Raw genomic sequence first — 19,490 nt, 5'->3', positions numbered from 1 at the left:
GGATTACAGTGGGCCGGGATTTCGGGGAATTTGTGTTGTATGCCTTAAATCTCGACTGAAGGGGGTTTACCATTCTCTGAGCAGTGTGCTCTGGGGATTTGGTCACGACTGGGATCAAACTGTGGAGACATGTGGAAAATACGTTTGCCTACAGCCTCTGATAGTGATTGACTGTGACTATAGGCAGGCTGTCATAATTAGGCAGCTATAAAAAAGCCCAAGCGGGTGTGTTTTCGCTCTGAATGGCATTCCAGTGCTGCGTGCGACTGAAGAAATATTTACATAGTTCCACAAAGTATGCAGTGAATAATGACAGGGAAAGAAAAACAATGAACTGAGGAACAGCAGGGGTCCCCATGTGGGATTTCACGTATAGCAGTACTCAGTAATAGACAAATGGGTAGCTCTTATTTTCACAGCATTTCAGGGATATGGAAAAAATCACTGTGTACATGTGGCTCCGTAAGAACAGTGTCTGTGAAATGGTCCTGAAAGGAAAGCAGGCTTACAGTGTGTAAATGCTTCAAGTCTTACTTCAGCTTACCGCACAGACTCAAGTTCTAAGAGGGCAAAAAGTTAATTGTTTAAAGACATAACAGATGGATTTCTTTGGTCAACTTACTGTTATCTGCAGGTTTGCTTTGTCATATTTTCACTTCATGCACCGTTGAATTTGTTTGATTTGAACTAACTTGTGTGGGCTGCTCTCAAACAGCTGGGCCAACACCCAGGTCTGATTTTTCATACTTTTTCACATCTGCTACCGCCGAAAATGTGTTGTCTGACATACTAAGCAGCTGAAGGCAGTTTTTTAGATGACACAATGTTGTACTAGCAATGATGCGTTTCGAGGGAGAGAAAGAGAGAGAGAAGATAGACAGAGAGTGTGTGAGAGAGAGAGAGAGAGAGAGAGTGAGTGAGTGCATGTAATGAGGATGAGAGATGGAGTGAACACACACACAGACACACACTCAAACAAAATGAGATACTGACAGCTCTGTCACACTCTCCTGCTTCCCTGATATGCTTCCCCACTGTATTGTGGTCATCCTTGATGTTACTGTTTTCCTTAGTGCAGATACACAGACAAGTCGGAACAGGATCAAATTATAAATGAATGTGTATGAATGCATAATCACAATAGAGTGTGTGTCTACATGTTTCAGCTAGTGTTCACAGTAATAAGCATAGCATGACACAGTTGGTATATACCATATGGCACCATATGTAGAAACCATAGCTGCTAAAGTCCTTGATTCAAGAATTACTGTATGAAATTAGTTGCATGCATTTCTAGGAATTTCTGGTTGTATAAATAGCAGTTAGTACAGTGTAAACCTACTGCATTTTTAGCACTTTCGTCTATGGTGAACTGTAATGAATATAGCTCATTAGTTATTATGAAATATGTTTACATTACACTTTCACGTACAGTACAGTATATTTAAATATCTGTAAATGTGCCACTGAAACATTTTTAACCACATGAGATGGACAGGATATAATACACTCAATGAAAAATGTATATTGAATTGCAGCCGTTCGGAATTAGTGAGTAATGTGTATGCATGTGCGTCCGTGCGTGTGTGTGCAGTCCTCCGGCTTAGCTGGCTGATGTAATGAGCTGTGTGTGTGTGTGTGTGTGTGTGTGTGTGTGTGTGTGTGTGTGTGTGTGTGTGTGTGCAGGAATGCCCTTTCTGTCAACACTGCGGGGTGGTGTGAGGAGAGCGGGGCATGGCTACTGCTGCAGGCTGTTCTCAGTCCCTACAGACTTCAGTGTTTAATTAGTGAGAGAACATCCATCCTCCTTAGTCCTCCTATTGGCAAATCTTGAGTGAGACTGTAACCTCCTCACCCCGCCTCCGATACCACAGGACCGGACCAACAGAGATTTATGACCACAGGCAACAGTGCAATATTTTGTACGCGTGTCTGGAATGTGTGTTGCGCTCACACTAATGTGAACGAAAAGAGGGAGAGGTTGTGGCAGGGGGTGGGGGTTCCAGTGAGAGTTAAGTGCGCTGATTGTCTACGTATATTTAAATTTGAGAGTGTGGCAGGTGAGTCTAGTGATGTATGAAACATGATTTATGCACTAATCCCATTTCACGGGGCCAGCTGCCCAACACAGATGTCAGCTCTTCATGTATCCACATATAACCTGATAACACAGAAGCCCTTGGTATTACTGTTAATGTAGAGGCATGCTCAACCTCATTCTCCACTTCAATTGATTACTTTAATCTGACCTTCGTCCAACCCTTTCTCTCCACCTTATTTTCTCATCTGTTTGCCATCCCAATCCTTTGTCTCCATCCCTACCTTCACTGGCCACACCTTCTTTTTTCTAGCCCCCTCTTTTCATTTCCTTTGCCCTTCCCCCATACATTGTTACACATCTATCTTTATCTTGCATTCTTGCCGTTTCACCCCTCCCACCCTTCTCCCTGTCTACTCTACACCTCTCCCTCTCCCTGTTTCTGTCATCCCCCTCTCAGCAATATAGTGGGTATACCATAGCGGCAGTTATAGTAGGGGGGTGGGGTGGTCCTGCCTTACTGGCTGATTTAATGAGTTCCTGTGGGGATCGGACTGAAGCCATCAAAAGCTGCATGCTGCTATACAGCCAGCTCTGTTAAACAGATGCGCCTTTGCTAATGATAGTACTGTAGCGTTGCTTCAAATGCAGCCGGCATGAACGCAGTAGCAGCTATAGGAAGAGAGAGATGAAAGATGAGCAATAGGTGTGTAACCATTCGTCTGGTACGGGAGGTTGTACGGAGGAATCTCACATGACTATGGATGATCTTCTTTTCTCTGCTGACCTTTCATCTGAGCAGCTTTATAGGCATACGATGGGGGGCAGGGGATAGTGGGGAGTGGATGAGCAGTAACAAAATCCTTTTGGTTGCAGATTTAAAGGACCTGACTGAAAAATAGCATCCCAGTCCCCCTAGGTCTGGGAATAGTTCACTGGGAAAGTAACAGAAAAATAGAGTAGAAAAGCCTGAAAGGTGAGGGTGGAGTGCAAGAGACAATTATGTGATTATATTCGAGTGCCCAGCTGTATCTGTGGCTGTGAAGTGGGTTGGAGTTTGATTAGATGTCATCAAACTACATCTCTCTGCAGATATTATCCACATGGATGGGAATCACCAAATTCAGTCCTATGACAACCACTCGCCAGCATAATGGGCAGTTAGCACATAATTACAGTGGGACTGGTCACATCTGAGAGACCTATGCAGACTACAACACAAGGCCTCAGGATTCCCAGAGGCTTTCTCTAATGACTGCCTCATTATGGACACAAAGAGTTGTGCCAAACAAAGGGAAACCTTAGAGGATGCTGAGGGACAGGCACGTATGGTTCAATCATGCGTTGCTAGGATGCTGATGCAGCCTGACTGTAAAACAGAATGGTACAAAAATGGTCTAAATCTGTGTTGAAAGCAGGAAAAAATGGGTAGCGACACAACTGCCACATACATGGAGGCATTTTAAAAAATTACACAGCATGGGAAGTAACTGTAAAATGAGATTGGTACTTGAAAAACACAAAAGAGACAAAAGTCTGCCAAAGATGTTTGACTGTCAGAGGTCAGTGTGTGTGTGAGAGAGAATTTCTGTGAAAACTCGATCTCCATCTGTCCACAGTTTGTAGAATAGTATTCCATGCAAATCATTTGACAACACACTTGTGGTGTCTCCAAATGGCCCATGCTAAACTCAAGATCAGTTCTGGGCAAATGCAGTCCTTTCAGCACTATGGAGAGTTAGGTTGACCTGAGCTGAGGCCTGAGGCTGTGTCACTGACCGTGGTACTGAAAGCATGCCCTGTTAGCCCATATCTGCTTAGAAGGGTTAACCCTTCAAGATAAGACTCCAAAACAACTCTTAAGGTAGCCTTTTATGATCACTTGAATTGTGACTTGTCTTGAGCCATGTCTGACACAAGCATTTCCAACTGGTTAGTAAAGTAGATACACATGTATATAGAATTTACATAGTAAGTTATACACAAAAATGGTGTCTTCTACTTTCAATATTGAATTGTGTATTGTGTAGACTTGCCAGTGGCTCTAAATGGTTAGATTCTGTGGACATTATCCAGTCAAATATAGACCTACGCAAGCACTGAGTAAAGCATTGTGGTGTCACTCATTTGATGATGTGAAGTAGGACTGTAAAGGTACATGTTTGGTGTCGGAAGTTTATGTCATTCAGGGTCCATTATATGCTCTCCTGTCTTTGATTATCGACTTGATTCAATCTAGAAATAGTGAGTGGTAGCATGGGAATTGACTTAGGTTAATATCAGCATAACCTTGCATCATTCATTGTTCTGCTCCACTGGCTTCTTGCCAGTCTTTGATGGGACTGTATTCTCACTCCAGGGTTCACTTGGAAGCAGATCAAGACGGCTTTCAAGTGGACTACTGAGTGACTTGGCACACCTACAGGAGTCATTCTCTTGAATTAACCTAATCTAGAAGATAGATGCTCTGCAACACTTACTGTACATATACCAGCCCAAGGAACATCAAGGTCCAGTCAAGGGGTGTTGTGTGCTTTCGATATCAGATCAGATATCCATCCAGGCAGTTGTTGGGAGACAATTAAATGGGAAAAAGGAGGAAGCACAGTGTTGACTCGGGTTTGGAATTTGGTGTTGAATTAATGCAAAGTTGTGAGGCATCTTCCATCCAGTGGGACAGTGGGAAAGTTTGTTTTTTTCCCTTTCCTTTTTCCCCACTAACAAGAGGTATTTCTTTTTTAGCAAGCAGCGCTCTTTAGAGCCCTTGTGCGTTTTCTGGAGCTACTGAAGAACAATAGGTTACACTGCTGATGGAACAAACCAGAGTTGCATGACAGTCCACACATCTCTCTCGATCACTATCTGTCACTGAATGTATGCTTCCCACCAGCCATCTAGGGATCTATAATCAAGAGATGCAGAGTGACAATGCTTCCCTTTCTTCCGATGCTGGAATTTATCTCCCACTTCCTATGCACAGCACAACCTGAAGTGTTTGCTGAGAGCTTCATTTGAGGTTGGGTGTGGGGTAAGGGAGGGTGGAGTGAGGGGTGCTTTTCAACAGCTCCTAGGCAGCTACTATGTGTGAGCCTATTTCTTCCCACTGCATGGCAAGTGGCTGTGAGGCCCACAGGGGCCAGATATATCCGGAGCTTGGCCCAGCTCCAGTTGTCTTTACCTCACAGTATATTGTGATGGTCCAGTCATGAGAACGGGCATCGGGCCCCACGGGAAACCAGTGGGAAACTGGTATTCTCATTTACATCTCCCTCCGTTGTATCACATGGATCCCAACAGCCTGAATTAGACAAGTATAACCGCACAACCGGTCTCTGATGCAAACTTGTTAATTATTATGTAAACTCATGTTGTGCTCATGAGTGGCATTGAATGGTGTTTGACAGCAGCTCATTAATTATGCACCACAGATACCAAAGAGGCACTTTTTAAAAAACATCCTGTGAAGTTTTTATTAGTGTCTGAATGATTCTATTTGTCTAAAAAATAAATTTTCTTTGTAGAGTTGAAAAAACATATAAATTGACTATCAGCAAATCTTTCAGGCTGCATCCCATCTCTTTATGGTGTGTGTGCAGGCGATGTGTTTGTGTGCCGAGTGTGTGTGTGTGGCTTTGAGCTTCCTCTCTCCCCTTCATCCCCTTCTCTCTAAGCTGCAGAGTGTTGCCAGGACAACCCCTTGTGGTCCTTGCTGCATCGCGGCGACCCTCAATGCCAGCACTCAGGGAACCTCCTCGCACTGGGAAGGCAGCATAAAATTGGGATAATCGCCGTCGATTATGGGACACAATGGGTGCCGCTTCTGAAAGATTCATTCATCCTGGAAAAAGAGACTCTGGAGGGGGAAAGAGAAAGGGGCGCCTTGGTCCCTCCGCTGCTCTCCCACGGTGGGCACAGGCATGACATCAGTGGCCTGAAAGAGCTGGCATTCTGGACATGCCCACTGCCCCCACCCTTCCCCTCTCTCGCTATACCCTTATACCCCCCCTCTCTTCCATTCGTGCTCCCTCCCTCCTTTTTTCCGCCCCTGCCAGTTTGGATGCAGCGCTTGGCCGGGCGAGTTGGGGCCACTGCTGCTGTTTGCGTGTGAAACAAAGCCTCTCAGAAGGAAGAGAGAGGAAGCAGAGAGCTTCACATGGTACCAGCCAAGAGCAGGGATGGCTGCCTCAGCCTTCCCCTCACAGGCCCCTCTTTTGGCTGAGAGGTGCTGGTGTGACCCCGGTACCCCCTTTTCCCCCAGTGTCCCTCTTACACCCCCTCCTCCTGTAACCCCTTCTTCTCTGCCCCTAGTCCCTCACTCTCATCCTGAAAATGCTCCCGTTTCCCTGAGAGAGTCCTTTGAATGAGTATGACATGTCAAGGGATTTAGGATGAGTGATTTCTCATGACACAACCTTTCCCGACAGAGATGGCATTCCTCTGGCTTTTGTTGTGCGGTTGGTCATTTGTCTGAAGAGGAAACAGCCTTCCAACACATTTCCCTAATTAGAATAATGTGATACTGCTCAATACGATGTGAAGTCCCATGCTGCTGGGATACTGGAGGGAAATCACTGTGACACCATCCTCACATGAATCACATTGGCCATTTGTGTTGTGGAGCTCAGAGCACTGGATCTGTTGAATAGTGGGGATATGTAAATCTATATGTAAGAGGTCTAATTGAATGTGCCAACCATACTCTCGGTTTCTGTCTTTTTTTTAATGATTATGTATTGGTTTCACCAAGGGACACATTACATGCTGTGCACCTTTTATACCTTAATTAATTTTGATGAGGGCTCTTGTGTGACATGCCCCTTTGCAGACAGTTCATAATATACTGTAATATAGTGCTGTTATAATAATACACAGCTGTTGGACCAGCATGGCTCAAGTTTGACATAATAATTTGTTTCATATCAACCACAGAGAGGAGTACACATTAACCACTCATCTGCCATCGGCCACAATGACTACAATGACCTCAAAGGCCTAAAATGGCAACATTATGTACATTAAATCTTACCAACGCCACTCCCTTTGTTGTCATTCCCCTCTCAGCAAAAGATGCTGCTTGCAAAGCACTGTTGTCCACATGGTGCCATTAGTGGGCATCATCATGCTCATCTCCAGCAGCCTTTACCTCACTGTCCCATGTAGCTGGATGAGTCTGGGAGCGTGATCCCTAGAGGGATTACAGTGTCCAGGGAATGGAGGATCCCTGAGGGATTTGACTCTTAAGCTTAGATATTGACCCCCACCCCTCCATACACACACTTTTTCTTTTAGTTTTTTTTCCCCTATAGGTTTGTTTGTTGTGTGTGTGTGTGTGTGGGGGTATTTGTGTTTGTGGGGGAATGTTTCTTGGTGTGTAGCTGGCTTGTGTGGGTAGTGGTGATACTAGTGAAGTCACGGGGTGGGCTGAGTGGGGAGGGGGGGTTGCAGACATCAGGATGGGGCAATTCAGGTTGCTGTGGCTGTGAATGGGTTTGTCGTCAGGGCTGTGTTTGACTCGCTCCTCTCTGGATGCTTTGGACTAGCTGGTGGACAGCTAAGAGCTTCTAGCTGTCAGCAGAGCCCTGCTGTTTTGTACCTGGGACCTTATCTGCTGACACCTGGCACATTTTATTTCTTCATTTTTATTGGATGGAGCAGCCGTGATCCTACTAACGGTTTCTTGGGCTGATTCACTCTTAAACACCAAAGACTGGAGGCTTGATCCTGGTCAATGTATATAGCACTTACCTCTGCTCCACCAGAAATGAAGTAAGTAATCTGTTGTACACTTATAGGCATAGTTTCCTTTTACTAATCTTTCTTGCATTGATTCATTAACACTTGTGTTATCTGCATCAAAGTGAGAAGTTGTGATACATCAGCAGTAATAGGAGGGAACTTCTCTGTACAAGCAAGCAGTTTGACATCAGGTGTGCTTTTATGAAGACCCCCATTAATACTTCATGGTTTAACGGTCTGTAATGCAATTAATCTGATTAAGCCCTTGGCCAAGATTAACCGGTTTATAAGATGATCCTATTAGAGACTGGGAAGAAGGAACGTGTGCTTGTGTGGATGTGTGTGCATGTGTGTGTCTGTCGTGACTTTTGAATTATGATGTTCCACTGGACTTTTTTGTCAAATCCAATTATAGTCATAGAAACTCACTTTATGAGTGGCAATTAACATCCCAGTGACATCTTTTTTGTGTTCGGTTTCTAAAAGAGGCAGTTCAAATCAATTTTAGAATGGATACTGAAAAAAAGGTTTCATATCTCAGAGTTATTCTTAAGAGAGAGAATAAATCTGAGCTCATGTCATATTAATGATAGTTGAAATTACGTATAGCGAGGAAGATTTTCCATCTTCTAAAATTAGTGTCTAACATATAAAAAACATTTTTTTTCCTGCTGGTGTGAAATGATAGTTTTTTGATGTAGTTAGTTACTCTTTGCTGTTCATTTTCATATTCATCCATCACTAGGTTGCACAATCTCTCTCATCTGTCTCTGACTTGGCGAGAGAAGTGCTAATGAGAGGATCATGACAGAATAATAACCGACATCTGTGACGTCGAGCATCTGCTTCCTCTGTCTCTCTCACTCCTCTTCATGCTAAAAATAATGAAAGGGAGAGAAAAGGGGGAAATTCAGTTAACAGCAGTCATCAGTCTTATGGAATGGGATTACATGGTCATTTCTCAGTGTTTTATTTCCAGGCTTTCACTAATTTATTCAGCTTTTATCAGAGGTATGAAATAACACAGAAGCAGAGTGTGGTGGTAGTTACTGTTTGTTTGCCTGCTGCTTCCATGCATTTTCTGTGTTTCACACTTCACTTTGAAATTAATAAGATGAGACACGACTGATCCATCTGTGTGCCTGGAAGCAGACCAGGTGGTCTTCCTATATAGCCAAGCTTGCAAACCAGCAATACATAAAACCGGGGGTGGTGTGTGCGAGTGCAAGTGTGTGAGTCTCTCTATGTGTGTGAGTGTGTGTGTGTGTGCTCACATGGAATTATTAGCGACTACTTACACAACAACAATAGCATCATAAAGAGCCTTTGGTCACAAGGAAGTTCTCTAAATGGAGCCCATTGATCAGAGCTCCCTGTCTTGCCTTTGATCAAGTTTCAGCTTTGAAAAAAAAAGAAAGGAATAAAAAAGGACGACAGCCAGTATGATTAATATCTATGAGGTGCTCTGACTTCATAGTAGACTGCTGGGGGAGGGTCCGAGGACAAAAAAAGTTGACTTCACCACTGAGGCTTCCGTTTGTGAGTGCTAGGCCATGAACCCCAGGGGTTAGGTAAAGGGTCAGAGTCACATTATTTCTTCTTTGCTTTTCTTTGTCGTCCATCACAGCAGACATTTTCATGGGTTTTTTGGTGAGTGAATAGAAACATAGAGACACATATTTCCTCCCAAACAAAACAGACAACAAACCCAACAGGACAATTTGATAGATTATTCCTGCAACTTGAGATGATGAATAGAAAGCTACAGCTCTTCTTTCTTTCTTTCTTTCTTTCTTTCTTTCTTTCTTTCTTTCTTTCTTTCTTTCTTTCTTTCTTTCTTTCTTTCTTTCTTTCTTTCTTTCTTTCTTTCTTTCTTTCTTTCTTTAAATAAAGGCTCACAACAGAATCACACCCATGACAGAGAAGTCTTAACAGGCCCTTCTCTTAGTAAATAAATCATTTTGTACTGTCAACTTATTATTTAACTTGCGTTGTTTTTTTCTCTCCAGCACTTTGTTTGTTTTTTAAATGCTGCTTCCAAATCTGTTAGTAATTTATTCCAGTCAGCCATGTTATATACAATCCACACATTGGCACTTTATATTTTTTAACATATGAGATGCTTCATGTCTGAAGTATTGCTTCAGAGGAGAGATACATTACAGACAGCAGCTTGTCGTCAGATTCCATCTGTTGGATGCTATAGTAACCATGATGAGCAATGACAGCTTAGCAACACACTTGAGTGCTTAACATTTTCCTTAATGATCCTGTTTTTAGGTCTGATTTTGAGCTAAAGAAAAATCTGATATCAGTTTTAAGGGCTTTTATTTTGTCACAATCAATCGATCCACATGTGACAGATGTGATGTGTACTGATTTATAATGCTATACATGTATGAGCAAGAGTGTGTTTCTGAAGGGGTTTGGCTTGATAGTTTTGTATTCAGTAAGTGACCATTTTTTAAATTTTTTTCTCTCCCACAGTGCCAACAGTATGCCTAAACAAGTGGAGGTGAGGATGCACGAGAGTCACCTGGAGCCCATTGAGGCCAGGCCTCAGTCCAAATGTGCCAAAATATGCTCCAAGCTGTTTAAGAACCTTCTTCTTACGCTCACCGTCCTTGGTAAGTCGCTTCGTCACTGTTCTTTGTCTTTCTTTCTCTTCTTTTCTTTTCCCTTAAGGACATGATATGTAGCAAGACATGCCAAAGATGGGCACCACCACTGAGCTCAGTCTTCTGTAAACTCAGAGCTCGACGATGCAGCTTGCTTGGTAATATGAGGAGGAGATGCCATCTGTGCATCTCGCTGTGTACCAGACAGTAAGATCACTGGGTGTCCTGACCTTCCCCAGCTCTGTGCCACCTGTTGCTATCAAAAGCTCTCTGCGGCAATGGACAGGACACCCAAACAGCCTCTGGTGGTGCATGAAAAATATTGTGATTATGGAGGTGGCTCACTGCACCACAGGGGGAGATTTAATGAAAAGAGGAAAGGGCATGAAAGTAGTGGTGCAATTTATCGTTATAGACTTTCAGTCAGATTTAATCAGTTTATCCAGCACATACTATACATTTATTCTTTGTAGTTTCTGACAGCTGTGTGGTCGCTTTCCAGTCTTCCCGTTTCATAAGCAGAGGCCATGAACCTGCAAGAAATATGGATGCATATTGTTCATTATGTGTTCCTGTGTGTGTCCTTTAGCCATGCGCCTGTCTGCCTATCTGTATCCTACTTGTATGTGTGTTTGTGTGAGCATTGGTAATGTGTACATCTCACCCCACTTGGCAGGACTCCTGCTAAGCAAGCGAGCCAGCATAATCATTGATCATCTGTCACTTGGCAGATAAGAGGCTGAAAGGGAACTTGTAAAGAGAAGGCACAGGAAATCAAGTGCCATCCAAAACCAGAATCCACAGGATGCTGCTAAACGAGAGGATAGATTGAGGCACAGAGGACAGTGTACAATTGTTTTTTTTGTTTTTTTTCTGGAGGGCTTTTGATTCCAGTGTGTGTTATTAAACAACGTCTCGGGCTGTGTGATCTTTGGCAGTGGTGTGGTAGCAGAGGAAGTGCAGCCCCGGGGGTGGAGGGTGAGGGGAGGGTTGCTGGAGTTTTGTCTGGCCTGAAACGGACAAATACAGAGGCCAACTGCTGGGCCTGGTAGGCAGGGCTGCAGGGTGGGTGGGTAGTGGGTTGGGGTGGGGCTTAGAGCATACAGAGGTCATCTTTACTTTCTGCGCAGAAATGCCACATCGCAGAAGAATAATTGTTAGTGGGAAGACACATACTGTATATGTTGCAGGTCAACAGTGGATTTGTTAGAGAGGGGCTGGACTTCCTATTTTCTGGCTTCTAGTGAGTGAAATGAGGACAGATGATAGGTATGGATAGAAAAAAAACATCCACTTGACATCACAAAATATCAGTGAGGCACAAAGTGTCTAAGATAAGGGTCAACAGCCTCTTCTTTCCTCCTTTACTGAATGCTAGTAGTTGTCTTTTTCACCTTCCCTGTCACAAAATGGTAAAAAAAAAGAAAAGAAAAATCCTTGAAAGCATTTTGGGTTTGCAGAGATTACACATGCTTCAGCGGGGAATCTGACATGCTGCCTCCTCCCTGCTGCTTCAAAGCGATCCAATCTTAATCCTCCATGAGATTTACTCTCACTTACCAGGTTTCCATTTTATCTCCTCAACCCACTGTCCTCCCTGAGCATGCAGCGCACAGCCTCCTCTACGGCTCTAGACTAGTGAATTGACAGGATAGGGCTAATTTATAAAGGCGTCTTTAAAGAGAAAACTGTTGCTTGTTTGTCATTTAATAGATTACATCTTAGATCCTCTCAGAAGCAGCCAATACACCCACAGTAATGTCTCTCTTGTAATGTTTTATTCAAACGTAATATGTGACTCCTTTTGCTCTGCCTTCTCAATCTCATTTTGTTCCAGATTGTCTTCTGCTTTGCCATTATATGATTTTTGCGGTGTTACTCACACACTTCTCCTCGCACTTCAGGTGTGATCCTGGGAGCTGTAGCAGGGATGTTGCTACGTGTTGCCTCCCCAATCCACCCAGACATTGTCATGGTGATTGCTTTTCCTGGAGATATCCTGATGAGGATGCTGAAGATGTTGATCCTGCCACTCATCATCTCCAGTTTAATCACAGGTGCTGATATCAAATGCATTACACTATTACAAGAATACCTGATTAGGGGAAACTTTATTGAGGGCAAACAAATGTTTAAATCCTGATCTGCAACTTTCACTTTCATTGCATTTTTATAAGGAAAGTAGTCCTGTTGTCACTGTAATCCCGATTATGAACTCGTAATTGACAACATTTCATTTCAGTCATCAGGCGCAGAATCATGCACATGATCAAACACCATTATGCAATCCCCTAATGGTCTTTGCATTCAGCTTTCATGCCCCACAGTATTGAGTCAATATTTCCATTCAATAAGGCCATGTAATTACCAAGTAAACACGATCTTGCTTATTTTGGCTGCAGGTCTGGCTGGTTTGGACGCCAAATCCAGTGGTCGCCTGGGCACCAGAGCTATGGTCTACTACATGACCACCACAATTATTGCTGCTATCCTGGGAGTCATCCTGGTGTTAGTCATCCACCCTGGCAACCCCAAACTGAAGGAGAATCTGGGCCAGGGCGAGAAAAATGATGATGTATCAAGCTTGGATGCCTTCTTTGATCTAATTAGGAACCTGTTCCCAGAGAACCTTGTGCAAGCTTGTTTCCAACAGGTAAAGGCGGTAAAAATGTTTCAAGTTGCCAATAACAGTTCAATCTGTGAAGTGGAACATTTCCAAAGTCAATTATCCACAGTTACAGTAAGTGTCAGTAAATCAACATAGTCATCAAACTCAACACTTCTTTATTGTTCTTTGTAACCACAGATCCAGACAGTCACAAAGAAGGTGGAGGTGATTGTCAATGAAGACGTCAATGCCACCACCATGGAGGGACTGGTGGCTAACATCACCAAGGAGCCTCAGTTCATCGTCAAAAAGTCCCTGCAGTTCAAAAGTGGCATGAATGTTCTGGGTGGGTGACTTGAACTACAGCCAAGTTAATGGCTGTATGATGGGCTGTACAGCATGCTAACATGCTCACATAAAGAGTGCTAATGTACTGATACTAAACAAGTATCATTTTAAGCATGTTCACCATTTTTGTGTAAGCGTTTAGCATGCTAACGCACATAATAGTGAATATCTTATGTCAATTTTATGGGAATTCATCCAATAATTTATGAGCTATCAGTATGGACCAAAGTAGTGGCCTTCCTACCACCATTATCAAAGCAATGCTGCCAACATGGCTAAAAATAAAGAGCAACTGTTACTCTTCATTTTTCAGCGCTACATTTACATAATTTGACATCAGCAAACATCTGGAAATGCCTGATGTTTTTTGTCTGCAAATGTAAAACATCTCACCTCCTAACGCCAGTTGCTTCATGAAGTAGTCATTTCACCTGTCCACACTGGGATTTAAAGTTGAGGGTTTTTTTTTTTTTTGTCACAGGTCTGATTGGTTTCTTTATTGCATTTGGCATCTGCATGGGCAAGATGGGAGAGAAGGCCAGACTCATGCTTGAATTCTTCAACATCCTCAATGAGATTGTGATGAAACTTGTCATCATGATCATGTGGTTAGTATCACTTAAGAATCTCATTGACTCATAATGGCAATTCATTTTGTTCTTCTGAGGCAGAAATAACTGCTTATTTGAAGTTAAGTATCATGTCATTGCAACATTTAAAGGTTCAGTGTTTAATAATTGGCAAGGTTTATGGGCGAAAATATATTAGTATAAGTGTATAATCGTTATAAAATAAAATTTGTTTGGTTTTCGGAGCCTTATAATTCTTCGTTTATACATCTAAGGTCTTGCTTTAGAGAGTGTCGTCATCTTGCACCGCCATGTTTGTACGGCAGACCGAACGGACAATCCAGCCAGCCAGAGAGCACGTTTCACAAGTTTCGCGTTCATAAATAAACCAACAAAGAAGAAGGAGGAGGGAAAGAAGAGGTAGTAAGAAACGACAGACATGTCATAAAATGGTTTAGATCTTCACCTCATCGCTCCATGCTCCTGAAATACTCCCAGCCGTCCCAGTCCAGGTAAACACGTTTTTTTGTCCTCAGAGGCCACCGTCACTTTGCCAACGGGAGGGGTGAGTGCGAGTAAGCGAGTAAGCGCTGTAAACTAGAGTCTGAATGCTCAATATCACAGTTTTACCCCCATATTACACACTGGACCTTTAAAACAATGCCAATATTTAAAGTTGGATGTGTCTGATAAGTCTGTAAGTCATGAGAATGTCTTTTTCATCTCATCAGGTATTCTCCCTTTGGTATTGCCTGTCTGATCTGTGGTAAGATCATTTCCATCAAGGATCTGGAGGTGGTAGCCAGGCAGCTGGGCATGTACATGATCACTGTCATTGTTGGCCTCATCATCCACGGAGCCATCTTCCTGCCCAGCATCTACTTTGTCATCGTCAGGAAAAACCCCTTCACCTTTTTCCTGGGTATCTTCCAGGCCTGGATCACTGCCTTGGGGACAGCCTCCAGGTCAGCCTCTGGATGGATGGATGGATGGATGGATGGATGGATGGATGGATGGATGGATGGATGAATAGATGGATGCTTTTTAAATATTCATGGAGTTAAAATGATGTACACCTTCTGCTTTTCCCTTCAGTGCTGGTACACTGCCTGTCACCTTCCGTTGTCTGGAGGAAAACCTGGGTATTGACAAAAGAGTCACTCGTTTCGTGCTCCCCGTTGGTGCCACCATCAACATGGACGGCACTGCTCTATATGAGGCTGTGGCTGCCATCTTCATTGCCCAGATGAACGGTATCCACCTTGACCCAGGCCAGATTGTCACCGTCAGGTCAGCAGAAAGTTTGTTTTTGTTCTTGACGTGTTTCAGCCAATGCCATTTGCAGTGTTAAGTGGTTAAGATTTAGTGTTGTTTCCTGTCCATGTAATGTGAACATTAGGTTTTCGTGAAAAATGTTATATCACCACTGGGAAACACTGAGACCTCATATGATATTTCAGCAAGTCCTCTTTGACTTGGCTTCTTAAATGGACTCAGTCTTCCCTAGAAAGATTGATTTGACTGCACACAAAAGTCAGAAAAGCTATTCATAGTCATAAGCAGAGTCGGAATCATAACTCACTCTACTTCAAGAGGGTTTAAACGGAGCCCAGAGGATGCAGTTCAGCAAACACAGTTAGCTCTTAATAAATGAGGACAAACACAGCAGGAGTGTAGAGACATTTAACAGCAAACAGAAAAGCCTCACTTGATCAAAGTGGCTGTAACTTTAGAGAAGAAATTTACAGGGGAGCAAACAAACCACCAGGAGGAAGCAACATGTGCCAGGGCCATATCTCACGCTAAGTAGGAAGATAAATACAAATCACTTGCTGTTTCTCGAGTATCTGTAACTAACTTTGCCAAACACTCCCTTGTTAATAGAGCGTGTCGAGGATGGATGACCTTCAGCCTGACATTTTTGCGGCATATCAGTCCATTGATTTAAACATCCTATCTCGCATATAAAGCTCTCGTCATGTGCAATAGAGAACCCACTCCAGTGGTCCTCAGCTGCTGCTCTTTACACAAGCACCATAGAGAATGAGTGTCTTCATCTGTGGCAGCGTGCTGCAGTCATTTCACTTTCATTGGCAGCCAAGGAGTCGAGGCAGGGTTTAGAGTAGATATTGTGGAGGATGAGGTCAGGTTGTAGTGGGGTTCTGAAGTTTGTGACTAAGCGCTCCTTTGCTGTGTCTTCATCCAGTCTGACAGCCACCCTGGCCAGCGTTGGAGCAGCCAGTATTCCCAGTGCTGGCTTGGTGACTATGCTGTTGATCCTGACTGCTGTAGGCTTGCCAACCCAAGATATCAGTCTGCTGGTTGCTGTTGACTGGCTGCTGTAAGTTTGATGGAATACATATGCATGTTATATTTCTACATCTTAAGGTATTTTTTTTGCATTTCCTAGTATTTCCTTCATTAAAGGAATACACCAAACCATCTTCCACTATCCTGGTTTCTCTCTGTTCAGGGATCGATTCAGGACTTCAGTGAACGTGGTGGGTGACTCCTACGGTGCAGGCATCGTGTACCACTTGTCCAAGGCAGAGCTGGAAGAGCTGGATGCGCATACGGCTAAATCTGACGACATTGAAATGATGACGAAGACCCCATCTTATTATGACGACATGAAGAATCACCACGAAAACAATTCCAACCAGTGCGTCTTATCCGCCACCGCTTCTACAACCGCTACCACTACTGCTAACAATTCTGTCGTAGTAGATGAATGCAAGGTACAATTAACGCTTACGGACATAGAGACTTGTATATAACCCTCTCTTTTGTTGCATGCTAGCCCTGCACCCTTTCTTGCCTCTGTTTTATCCAATGCATGAGCGTATGATAATGTAAATAGACCCATTGTTATTTTCTGAAGCGAGAGAACAACAGATGCATGTGTGTTTATATGTTTCATTCTTCTGGAATAGCAGCTTTTGTGTTAAATGAACATCCAAAATTTCAAATTCTTAACAAAAAGGAAATAGAAATGAACAAACCAAAAAGTGATTCAACTTGTGCTTTATGCAAATGAAGGAAAAATCAGCTCCTCCTCTACAGTTAGTTGATCTGATGACTGTAACCTTTGGGGGATTGACTCTAACTCATAATCCTTATTATGAGCCTGAGGAATTATTTAGCAGCTTTCTTTTCTTTCAAAAGTTCACACTACATACATTTTCTAAAAATATTTTACCTTTTCTATGACCCTTTTTTTTTCTTTTTTTTTTACATTTACCTTTTATTTGGCCCAATGTCTGAAAAGATCATCGTGCTTTATCTTAAGGATGTGGCTGATTTTAATTGTTAAAGAGCTTTACTTCCAACAAGGTCACCCGTTGCTGTAGCTTTTAAAAATCTGAGAGGGAAAGTGTTACAGCTAATTAGCAGTTCATATATTCCACATACGCACTTCCACCATGCTGTCAGTGACTCATTCCCAGTCAGGTTTTTTTCATTTTGACACCATCTATTTCTGCTCTTTGCAAAAGCAGTGTTGTGAAATCTAAAGCTGTGAACGAGCTCCCATAATGTAAAACATAACGCACTTTGAATCCCGTCTTTGAATGTATTCCAGCCTTTAGAATAATATATGGGGGTTCAGACAGAGTGCCTGTTCCCAGACACACACACACACAAATGCCCTGGCGGAAAAGGTCTACTGATGAGCCTATTCATTTATTAAAGGGTGAAAGGTGTTGCTTAGCAACACTGGCAACCTGTCACAGAAGCAATCTGTCCATAGGAAAAAGTTATATCTTCCTCTCCATTTATTAACAGACATTTACATATAAATGTGATACAAAGGCTTGCTTTTTCCAGTATCCACCATGACTATTTTATTTTCTGTTTTCTCCTTTGTTTGCCTGTAAATAGATTGACTCACATTTCTAACTCCATTTTCAAAGATGCATATCGCTGTAGACTGCTTGCAAAGTAACAACAACATAACAATGCATTCATTCTGTAGTATTTGTACCTTGTTTTATATGTTGTATCTTAATTAATTCATTTGTGCATGTTTCTATTTTTTCTCTTTTTTTGATGTTTTGTTATTGGTCTTCTATGGTCATCATAAATGTGTGGTCTGTTTGCAGGTCAGTAAAAGAAACTCTGCTCTTAGGACTGCCATCAGCATGATCATCAAACTAGCTATGATACCTAAGACGCTGCGTTTTTATTATTGCCAAATATCATCACTGCAGCATCCAAAAGTACAGCGGAGAATGTTTTAAATGGTTTTCTGGCTTTACAATAACAATATGTTTACAGTTCTGTACTATATAAAACAGCTACCTTAACAAATGGTTTTTTGAAAAAACAAAAAAACAAAAAACAGGATAAAGCGTTTATAGGTTTAGTTGTTTTTGGATAGCATAGGATGCTTTATTAGCTGCAGAAGCCAGACTGACCAATCAGATTTATTGGCTAAAGCTAAGTGGGAGTTTTTTTTTCCCTTTTTTTTTTGATCCAAGGTTTTATAAAATGAAAAAGAAAAGTTTGTGCTGTTTTATCTGTGCCTTAGACCCACTGTTTAGATCTCCTTGCTAACTGCTTGCAGGTAACCTCAGCCACTAACGGCTCTGCTGCGGAGTGCACGCTTGTTGAGGAGGAACCATGGAAACATGAATAATGGCAGCACAGAGATCCCCTGCTCCTGGGCTCCACAAGCTTTCCTACCTGGTGATAAAACAGAGTGAATGAAAAAAGTCACATGAACAGAACTACTAATTGTTTTTTTTATATAGTTAAGTTTTCTTTTCTTTAATTAGTCCCTTTAAAAGTTTTTGTAACTGTCTATCTGACTGATATGTAATACTAATTCACTTAACCGTGAAATGATAACAGAGGTATACCTACCTGCTAGAGCACAATTATGTCCTATATAGCAAATACTTGCACAACATACTTCAAGGCTTGGGGAGGGAAGGGAGAGAAACAAGTTAGATAAGATATTCCTAGCAATACATCCTGGTTCTACATTATAAGATGAGAGAAGAAGTGGCTCTATGAGTTTAATACAGGTAGGAAGTAAGAGCATTAACCATGGCAACTGGTGTAATGTTTGTACTGAGCTTATTTGCTTTACATCTCTGTCGGTACCATCACATATGTGCAGAGGGCCACTGCTTTTCACTTGTAGCTCAGTCTCTTATCTTAACTGTCAGAGCTTCTGCAGTGCACCTGACCACATCTGCATTTGCCCGAAGCTGATGAAAGGGAGGGGGAAGAGAGAACAGTAACAAATGAAGGAAAACCACACCGAGCCTCTAAAACCATTACAAACACAGTCACAGTGGAATTATATAGCACAAGTCATAAGGAGCCCACATTCTATTCCCCCTTTTGTTTCCTTTATATTGTCTACTGTATAAAAAGGGGATTTTTTTTTCTTTCTTTGAGTCACCTGCTGAGTGAGATATAAAACTTGTGTGTGTGCCTGTGTGTGTGCGTGTGTGTGATAGAGAGAGCGAGAGAGAGAGCGAGAGCTGGGGTTAAGAACATGACCAAGTCAATTATAGGGACCAAACAGGCAGAAAATCAATCAACTCACAGAGGCCTTTGAACTG

The 19,490-nt window shown here is 42.5% G+C and overlaps 1 protein-coding gene across 1 annotated transcript; it reads left to right on the top strand.

Moving 5' to 3' along the window:
* Positions 1-7,766: 7,766 nt before the first annotated feature.
* Positions 7,767-18,553, top strand: LOC310986743 (excitatory amino acid transporter 2-like; the record flags this gene model as incomplete). Its single annotated transcript, XM_083972803.1, has 11 exons — positions 7,767-7,804; positions 10,262-10,401; positions 12,297-12,449; positions 12,795-13,045; positions 13,199-13,346; positions 13,830-13,956; positions 14,649-14,882; positions 15,013-15,207; positions 16,124-16,258; positions 16,391-16,655; positions 18,482-18,553. The coding sequence occupies 11 exons, from the start codon at positions 7,767-7,769 to the stop codon at positions 18,551-18,553; spliced, it is 1,758 nt and encodes a 585-aa protein (XP_083828929.1).
* Positions 18,554-19,490: the final 937 nt, after the last annotated feature.

Source organism: Trachurus trachurus, assembly GCF_905171665.1.
Source record: "Trachurus trachurus genome assembly, chromosome: 6".
In the NCBI taxonomy this organism is placed as follows: Eukaryota; Metazoa; Chordata; class Actinopteri; order Carangiformes; family Carangidae; genus Trachurus; species Trachurus trachurus.
The sequence above is the reverse complement of the archived record's forward strand: the minus strand, read 5'-3'. Positions and strand labels throughout refer to the sequence as shown.